Genomic DNA, 10,373 nt, shown 5'->3' with positions numbered 1-10,373 from the left:
TCGAGAAAAATGCATTTCTTGTTTTTTATTTCCTTTTATTTGCACATCTGCCCCCCGGCTTGTTACTTTGCCCCCAGATATGCCTTATACCCCCTATATGCCACTCTGCCCCCAGATATGCCACTCTGCCCCCCAGAATTACCAATGCATCCCCAGACTAAGGATGTGGATCTTAGTCTTATCGTCAGACCTTTGTTTGAGGGTATTTTTCAGAGCATTTCCAAATACAGTACATATAGAAAGTACATTCTTGAAACTATATCCAGGAAACAGAAGATAAAATTAAAATAGTCTTAAAGGCTTGTATCATGCAAATCCATGTAACATAACCAATTTTAGTAATTTGGAAATAAACCATAGATCTCAGAAAATCTATTAATCATGCCATCCTATTTGTTATCTTTTAGGTAGTTAAATAGCATACCTAGCCCACTTTCTGCAATCTCAGATAGTGGGTTACTTAAGGGATTATTGATAATATGAAAACCTTTGTCCATTGGATTCCATGCAATTCTTGTCAACTTTCTTAATTTAAACAGATCGTCCGGAAGCGTCTGTATGGAATTAAAGTCAGCATTCAGTAGCTCAAGAGAAGTCAATGAGCAAATGGATTTAGGTAACACGCGTATATTGTTATTCTCAACAATGAATATCTTCAAACCTTCCAAATGTTTTATGCTCTCCGCAATATTTTCAATCTTGTTGGATCCCAAATGCAGAAAATCCAGATTATTAATTTGAAATATACATGCAGGGATGTTCACTATCCAGTTATTACTCAGATTTAATTTTCTAAGGTTCGTTAAGTCACAGTAGGACCAGGGAAGTCCTGAAATGCAATTATGTGACAAACTAAGAACTTCCAGCTTTCTGCATGAACTCAGCTCCTCTGGGAGATCACACAAGTAATTTGAATTAACAAATAAGACCTTGAGATTCTTCAAGAGTCCAATTTCTCTAGGTAAGTAAACAATGTTATTGCCACATAAGTTTAACACCACTATTTGTTCAAGCTTTCCCAGCGCTGGAGGAAGTCTGACTAGCTTGTTCTGTGATAGATTGAGTTTTTGAACCTCTGTCATGTGCCAAATGAAGCTTGGTATTTCTGCTATCTCCTTCAGAACAAAGTTGAAATTGACACAGGTAGATTGATTTGTCTCTGGCGCTTCATTATTGTATAATGGTTTGAGAGCAATCTTTTTTTCGGAGATTTTCTGACCTTTTGTCCTTTTGGTCTTGTCAGATTGACTTGAAAACGTCACTCCCATTGCTAAGCCAAAGAAATGCTTGCTCCGTCATACAATCTTCATGGTTGTGTGGTTTTGGATTTCCAAACTTGGCTGATCCACTGAACTGTAGAATCATACAAACTAATCAGGAGTCAGTTTTAGTTCTTCAGTTGTTTCCATGTTTTTCCAGAGTCATTTTAAGATAGATATAAGTTGTTTCTCTGAACTAGCTGCAGAAACCCATGAAAGTGTTGATCGGACAGGCTCTTCATTTGCTGTCACATTGTGTCTCAATTACCTACTAAGCATCCGTTAGCCACATTTAGGACAGGATTCTATTACCTGTGGGAAATTTGTTGCCTGACAAATTTTTGTATTAAGACTAGTGACAACTTTGATTTGTAAAAATAAATCTAATTATTTAAATAATATTATTATTTATTGTTTTTATATAGTGCCATCATATTCTGCAGTGTTGTACAATAGGTAAACAGAACAAGTAATGCATAACATAACTATTAGAGAAAAGAGGGTCCTGCTCAAACGAGTGTACACTCTAAAATCTATAATGTACAGACTTGTACGTATACAGAATAATGTCTCTCTTCCTGTAGTTTAAAAATACATACAAATATGGAATAAAACATATTCTAGCACTATGGGTCTTTTTACAAATGATCACAAAACAAAAGGTTTTATTTTATGGTGCCACAGTTATGAGCTCATGAACTAAGTTTTTTATAATCACACAGAATGTCATATACATAGTTAAATGCACTATTTCTTTTATGGCATTTTACATTAAATATATGACATTTTCTACCTTGTATTGTTAAAGGCCACATAATCCTCAACATGGTATAGATAACATTAGCAACAAACATGTTTATAAATGAAATGTCACAGTGCCATCTTCTGTTCAATACATACTGCTGCATTTGTCCTGCTTTCCTATAAAAAGAACACATCTGGAAAACTACTACAAGAAGATTTTCTAGCAAATATTATTTCTGAAGGTCCTTCAAAGGACGTCTTAGGCATTGGACATAACGGGTCATTGCCTCATAGCGTCATGCACCCTTTGGTAAACTTGCTGTGGCAGCCGGTGTAGGCCTTTAGCATTTGGTTGTCTTCTGGATACACATGGCTGTACGCTGTAAGAGAGTAGAATGGGAATGTTAAAGTCAGCCACTGACCTTAAAGGGCAAATTTTAACCCCAGTCTGGTATATTTTAATTGCCCCAAAAAACCCGTGTATTATTAATGCAGGTATAATTTGTTAGGCAAATCTTTCAATACAGACATTTCGGTAAACCCTATATATATTTTTTCTATATAGTATTTCAGGAGACTCAATAAAATAATTCTTGCGTTTGTCATTAGCATGGGGTATTCATTGCCAGAGATAGCTTCATATTCATGCATGGCCTTTTTGTTTGTTTATCTGTATTAAAAATGGATGAAGAAAATATACCCTTATTTAACCTAAAATTTCATGCACTAAGGTAAGTATATAAACTCACTCTAGGCTAAATGAGCAGCATATACTTAATGCTAGTCTGCTAGTCTTAGCTGATTTAAATCCCTGGCAATAGTCAGGATTCCAGTAAATCAGGAACAACATGGACACAACACAGAAGCAGGATCGTAGGTATCAGGAACCACGCAAGTAGGACACAAACACAATTGAGGTCAACTTGGGTGCCTCAGGACTAAGTCCTGGATGACCCTAAAAGAGTAATAAATGGATGCAATCTTGTATTAAAGTTGGTTCAAAGTTACAAAAACAGAAGTATATTTTATTGTGAGCATACAGGTTGTACTGAGCTGACCCAGGGAAGGCCTCAGACAAATGGCTAAAAGAATATAGCGACCCAAAACTCACTCATCACACATTCACAAATAAAAGCTGCATAGGAATTATATGGATCCAGTTATGTTGTAAAAGTCCTAGGCATGATTAGCAGATAAAAAAAATCTATTATTTGCTTACAATGTTTAATACAGAGAAGGCTTGGGCAACACAGATGGCAATGGCCCGTTGCCACATTGTTTCCAATAAAATCTTAAGAAACATATGAAAGAGATGCAACATAGAGCGACGAGAGTCACGCATGCTATTGTATCAAGAAATTGTTGTAGAACAGGGTGATGCAGGGTGAGTCCAAAAGATTTTAGGAAGAAAAACAACTCTGGCAATTTAGGCCAGTGGCTGGTAAATAATATACATTACCTGTGATGTATTTATCTTTGGGGCTGCCTTAGCTCAAAGTTCTCCACTGTGCAGCGAGACACCTGTGTGCTTCATCACCTTAGGCAATATACCCCCCCTGTTTTGTAGCTGCCCTCCCTGGACCTGCCGCCAGGATACATCACTGTACATTACACCTTCACAAGCTGTGGCGGATTGTATCCAGTGAGTGGACACACACTGAAGGACTGCCACTGGAGGGGTAGTAATTGTGCATTTCATTCAGCCACTGGCCCAGTGGCCATTTGCCAAATGTCTGGTCCAGACCTGGTGGTCAGCATTGCCCTTTAGATTTACAGATTTTAGTTTAGTATTCTGGACTACAGCTTAATATATCCTACTGCGATGCTAGACCATTACAAGTCTGTAGCTGTTTAGTTTATTAACCAATAGTGCTTTGGTTCACCATACAATACTTGATATAATGTGAAAACCACATACACAGACACAGAGAGAAAACAAATCATAGAGTTCAGAAAGTAAGAAAATAAGAACAAAATGCCAAAACATTCTGAAATGATTACAGTTCCTCAAGGCAGACAAAAGACGATGTGACCTTAAATAACCTGGGTGCAGATGTCCCTATTCAACATGTCCTAGCATTCAAGTAACCTGATTTCGAAAGGTTTTCTTATTTTTCATTTGTGTGACGCATTTGTTATTCCAATCAATAAAAATTAGCTTTCAAATTAACATTGTGTAGCGCTGTTACAGAGTAACTTACACAAAACATTAGTTGTTTATCAAGTAACCCTTAGCAGACCCCTCTCTGTATGCTTTTCTTGGACCCTTCAATCACAACACAAACTTTAAAAATATATATTTTTTCAGTTTTCAATTTCTTTGGCAACAATCTAATTATGTGCCACATGACAATTAGGCATTCCTGACAAAATATGAATGACACTAAATTGATATCAATAAATATATTTTCCTGTGTAACGATACTACACCTTTAATGTGACGACAGAGCTGTTTTGTGCCCAAATCAAATTGCAGAGGAATATGCACAATTCTTAAGATCATAGGGGCAATATCTGATGTACTAACAGACAGCAACACGCCAGCCAACATAATAGAAAAGCTACATACCAGACAACATTTACTGTTGAGATAGACATCACATAAGGCATTTAAATAGAATTCCAGAATGTGTGATAGAGGCAGACGTACAGACTGATGCCAGAATTAGTTTACTTTCAATTGGAAGTGTAGGGAATACATTGTAGACTGCCAGCATTAAAAACCTTCATCGCTGATATGTCAGACCAACGAAAACCATTTGCAGTGTCGCATGTACTTCATTCAAACACACACACGTTGTACTAAATGCTTTACCAAACCACACAACACTTTTTGGCAAACCTGTTTTATTCTCAAAATAACTGTTGCACAGCTAGCAGGTAGCACTCCAGAAAGAGTGAGCCTGTCGAATGCTAAAGGATAAATGTATTAAATATGTTAAGGAACATATAGAGTGTTTTGAGCATAATTTATTATCGATTCTCTTTTTCTTGCATAGGGTGTTTGCAGACCAACAACGGTGCCATTAAGCACCACACCTTTACCATACTAGTTTTATCATACTAGTAAGCAATCTCCAGACTTTCCTAGACTTATTATATTGTTAATCATTTCTTCAATATTGTTTGCATGTGTTTCATTTGAGTAAGCATCACATTCATGGGTTTTATATCATTGGGTAAAATAATACCAGTGATACTGAAGTTTCACTAAGCTTTAAATATGATATTGGCCTATCTCATAAGAGTCTGTAGCGAAAACAGTGCATATCAATAGATAAACCACATTTTAAAAAATATCTATTTCTAACTTAAAAATACATTTGCTGTCCCCCAGACCCAGTTATTCTCCATGTTCAATGTCTCTTTAATGTATGCAACCTCCTGTTGCTAGCTAATTTCCACCATATGTAAAGTATATCCTGTATATTTTCTAATGGACTATACATAGAACTAAAGAGCTATTGTTAATATTTAATAATTAAATGTTCTATTTTGTTTAAGATATTCAGAAGTGTTTCTGGCATATGCTAAGGGTGTAGGAGTATCTAGCCAACCTGAATCGTTTTTTCCTCTAAATGGGATTTAGAGGAAATGTTCTTGAACTTTTTACCCCATTCTGAAGTTTGATATACAGATTTCTTGCTTCCCAGGAAACATGTTTTACAGATCAAATGGTTGTTATATGTGGAACATTTAGTTTGTGTCACGTTTCACCATGCGCTAGCTGGACTTGTTCAAACTTTCCATTTTCATTTCATGTTTCCTGCCACTAGTGGCCGCCCTAGCCAATCAGGACATCTCAGACTAATTATCAGGTCCAGCTGCAGTGGCTTACCTGATCAAGTTAGCCTTGATAAACCTGCCCAGCCCTGCAGTCTGGGCCTTGACATTGAAGTTGGAGGACTACCTGTTTGGTTCCTGATTTGTTCCTGTACCTAATGTTTGAGGACTACCTGTTTGGTTCCTGCCTTGTTCCAGAACCTGCCTTGTTCCAGAACCTGCCTTGTTCCAGAACCTGCCTTGTTCCAGAACCTGCCTTGTTCCAGAACCTGCCTTGTTCCAGTACCTGCCTTGTTCCAGTACCTGCCTTGTTCCAGTACCTGCCTTGTTCCAGTACCTGCCTTGTTCCAGTACCTGCCTTGTTCCAGTACCTGCCTTGTTCCAGTACCTGCCTTGTTCCAGTACCTGCCGTGTTCCTGAGTTGCGGCCTGCGCCCCACTAAGTGGACTCCCAATAGGAGTGCCCTGCATCACGACTCCCAGGATGACTGCCCACTAGCGGACTACCCTGGTTGAGTGCCCTGCAAGTGGGCAACCTGCCGTGTGCCCTGCAAGTGGGCAACCTGCCGTGTGCCCTGGAAGAGGGCTACAAGCCGTGTGCCCCGCAAGTGGGCTTCTCTGCCATGTGCCTTGTTCCAGTACCTGCCTTGTTCCATTACCTGCCGTGTTCCTGAGTTGCGGCCTGCGCCCCACTAAGTGGACTCCCAAGAGGAGTGCCCTGCATCGCGACTCCCAGGATGACTGCCCACTAGCGGACCACCCTGGTTGAGTGCCCCGCAAGTGGGCTTATCTGCCGTGTGCCCCGCAAGTGGGCTTATCTGCCGTGTGCCCCGCAAGTGGGCTTATCTGCCGTGTGCCCCGCAAGTGGGCTTATCTGCCGTGTGCCCCGCAAGTGGGCTTATCTGCCGTGTGCCCTGCAAGTGGGCTTCCTGCCAAGTCGCGTGACTCTTTATATATATATTGTTGTATCACCTCATTCAATACAACTCTAAATCCTGATCTTCTGTTGTCTGTGGTTTATTCCTGCGCCTGTCTGTAACAACCCCAGACCATACATCATCGTGGGGTACAGACAGAGCCCCTCGTATCCCCTGCACCTGGGCTCCTTATCAACCTGTGTCCTCGGTTCGTGACAGTTTGCCATATGATTCCAACTGTCCCTGTTGTACAGCTTTTTTTACACTTGATGTTTGCCTTATAAAAATAGGCTCGTATCTAGCAAAATGGGCATGCATAGCTACGTAAAGGAGCAGTATAGTCCCCCAAATTTTATTTTTATTTAATAATGCATGTTGTCGTCCGATTTGAATCGACTGTAATGTATTTTTGTTGCATCCTGACGCATCATTTGGAGTTAGAAAATGTAAAAATCAAAAATAAACAACTATGAACGATTCACCCTACAAAAAAAAAATAGATATGGCGGGTATGAGTTTACTTGGGGGATGTTACTGAAAGAAAAATGAAGGGTTTTTTTTTTTCAGTAGTGGCACTTAACCTATAAATAAAATCAAATATAAAAGCGATTTGTTTTAAAAAAAATCACTATTTTTAATATATTATTATTGTACTAAGTGATGGACTATACATACAAAAATCAAATAACGTGTGGCCGACAGGGCCGGCCCAAGACATAATGCAGCCTGGGGCGAAGTTTAAAATGCTGCCCCCCCCCCCATTATCTACCCTTCCTCTCCCTCCCAATTATCTACCCTATCCCCCCCCCCCCTTTGTACTTACCTTTCAGCAGTCCTGCGGCGAGTCTCCCTGCTCGGTCTCGATGCTGGCTTGTAATGCTGAGCGCCGGAAATGATGGCCCCCAAAAAAGGGCGTGGGGCGGCAAAGTTCCGGCCCTTCAAAAGTGCCGCCTGGAGCAATTTCCCCACTCTGCTCCATGGTAGGGCCGGCCCTGGTGGCCAACAACAGCTGCATCTGACAGAACAGGCAATTATGTTTTTATGGTTCTGTAGCGTGCAGCTGGGCATATCCAGCCAGTGGTCGCACACTGCAGAGCGGAAGATCGGGTAAGTAAGGCCCTCTTTTGGCCAGTGGCCTGCCAGATGTGTGTAGGTGCATTAACCACAAAAAAAGTAAATTTTTTTTTTTTAACTCCTTCTTTACTTAAGGTACTTTGTATCCAAACACTTAGAGATTTTTTGTGTTTTTACGAAATGCTTGTTTATCTATGATTTCCCCTTTTCATTTTTACTGTACTCATACAAAATATACATTATTTTTTCAAGGGCAGCTAGGGCTTTCCTTTGATGCCACTTTTAGATGTATAGTCCAACATTTAGCATGAATAATATATCAAAAAATAAAAAGTGGCCTGTTATATATATATATGATTTCTCTATAATTGTCACTAAAGTCGATGAGTTACCCAATACCCCAAAATAAATTATTTGAAGTGTCTTGAGTATGCAAGTGTCTTATAATGGCATATATTGCTTTTTTAAAGTTTTGGTTATTACTTTCACAGTTAGTACCGTTGCAGTCAAAATTATTCATCCCCCATTGCAAATCGGGTTTATTGACAAAATGTACAGACTTTCCACTGTTTGCAATGAACAAATCAAACACAAATATTGGAAAAAAACCTCAAGCCAACGAATGCTTCAAGCGGTTTCCTCAAATTCAAATGGAAATGCAACTTAAAATGACAAGAAATGTCATGTCCCCCCATTAGACCATCCATTATGCAGGACCAGCACATCATTCTCGCGTGAAGAACCCGCCACTTTTGCCTCTTGATAAGTTGAGTTGAAATTGCAACTCGTATGCAAACTCATCTAAAAAATCTGGTTTTAATGATTAAACCCCAGTTGGATTGTATTTCCATTTCTCAATAATTTCTCGTACATTTTCCATGGATTGAAATTAAATTCCTCTCTCTTTCAAAAGCAAAGGGCTAAAGGGTCAACTGCACATCTTTGGACCCCTGTCCAACTCCTTCTTCTTTTAAAGTGACCACTGCGGCACAGCTGTTAAACATTCAGTTTTCCCTCTGGCTACTGATTTTGGATTAGGAGCATAGAAGCAAGAACTTCCTGTCCCATAATTGTGGGGTCTCATTCCCATTCTGTTTTGCTTATTTTTACTTATTATCTTTATTGCACATAGTTTACAATTGTATACTTTTATTTATAAGGGTACAATTACAAAAACATTGGTAACATTTACTAAAATTATTATCCCAAATCTACTCCGAATTTAATTACGGTCACATTCCAGATGTACTGATTAAATGTGCAAAGCTAAACTCTCCGGCTGTCATCTGCCTGCATGAATGGACAGGCATCCCAAAGTAAATTCGGCCCTAGGGCAACTCTTTTATCCAAAAGAATGTCTATCCTATTTCTAAGGCAGTAATTAAAACGTGGTGTCCAGTTTGTGTATTTTATCGTGGAGTACCTTATCCTGTAAATATTAAAGTGTGCAATTTAAGAACACTTTATAATAATAATATAATAATAATTAATAATAAATTATTACAGACATTTGTAGTGAATTTATCCTGTTTGATATGACAGGTATCAAAAAACCATCTATGTTGGCAGTTAACACGATATTAACAGGATATACGGGATTGCATTTAAATTGAATTTAAGTTTGTTAATGGTTATGGTTATAGATCAAATTGCCTCCCCCTGAGAAGTTTTACACAATCAAGCTGAATTCATGCGAATAGACAAGTTGATTTGCTGTTAATAGAACTAGTGCAGTTCAGTCGACTAGTGAGTATACAAGATGTCCAATTTTGGCCAACTCAAGTAAGTTTACATGAGCAACTTGGCTCAACTGTCAATGTTACTAGTAACTTTGTGTAGCTTTGACAGTTGTATAGTACATACCTTTGTGAATAGACCTTATACTATGATCTTGACTTTAGACAGAAACATATCTGCCCCTGCTGCCATCTACCATCTACCGCTGGGATATGGCATCATATCTTGGCGCACTGCACATAGGACACTATGGAGGCTGTGCCGGTTAGGCACAGTGCAAATAATGGAGTATCTTTAGCAGACTGGGTTAAATTTGAATAAAACAAGCATTGTTGATTTTAAATCCAGAGACTTTAGTTTATGTCTTCTTACATGTCTGGATCTTAGAATGTAAACAGCCAGAATGTTTGCTTCCTTTTCTAAATTTTTGTCTAGTAATTTTCCCTGTCTACATCACAAAGCAAAGCTCTAAATCTGCGGAAAATCAACAATGATTAAATAGCTCTATTTCTAGTATTTAACATATAAAATGGGCAACAAAAGTCAATACCCCCAAAGCATTTGTTTTTTTTCCATTAATGCAGGATGTGTATTCACTGGGCATTATAAAGGACCATCATATCAACATTTTTCTGCAAGAAAGGCTTAGCTGGCCCCATATAATGCATAGTTCAATGAATGATCTGACTTGTTTGCAAAAACTTGTTTTTAGCTAATTTATCCTACTGTAAGATATATACATATATATAGTCCCAAAGTGGCTGAAACAATCGCAGTACTCATAGTGTAATTTTTAACATAGGTATAATAAACACCCACTCCTTAAATGTTTGCAAATGAATGATTAGCAATGGTTTTAT

The 10,373-nt window shown here is 38.6% G+C and overlaps 1 protein-coding gene across 1 annotated transcript; it reads right to left on the bottom strand.

Moving 5' to 3' along the window:
• Positions 1–389: 389 nt before the first annotated feature.
• Positions 390–1,268, bottom strand: LOC149279537 (uncharacterized). The gene has a single exon (XM_089501049.1). It carries the CDS (start codon positions 1,266–1,268, stop codon positions 390–392), a length of 879 nt encoding a protein of 292 aa, XP_089357175.1.
• Between the last annotated feature and the right edge of the window lie 9,105 nt (positions 1,269–10,373).

The sequence above is a fragment of the Sceloporus occidentalis genome, unplaced genomic scaffold, assembly GCF_023333645.1.
Source record: "Sceloporus occidentalis isolate IW3139 unplaced genomic scaffold, rSceOcc1.0.p SCAF_162, whole genome shotgun sequence".
Taxonomy (NCBI): Eukaryota; Metazoa; Chordata; class Lepidosauria; order Squamata; family Phrynosomatidae; genus Sceloporus; species Sceloporus occidentalis.
This window is presented reverse-complemented; position numbering and strand designations above follow the sequence as displayed.

What these genes read in the sequence shown, in the direction of transcription:
- LOC149279537 (XM_089501049.1), bottom strand. Translation starts at nt 1,268, where the DNA reads ATGGGAGTGACGTTTTCAAGTCAATCTGACAAGACCAAAAGGACAAAA.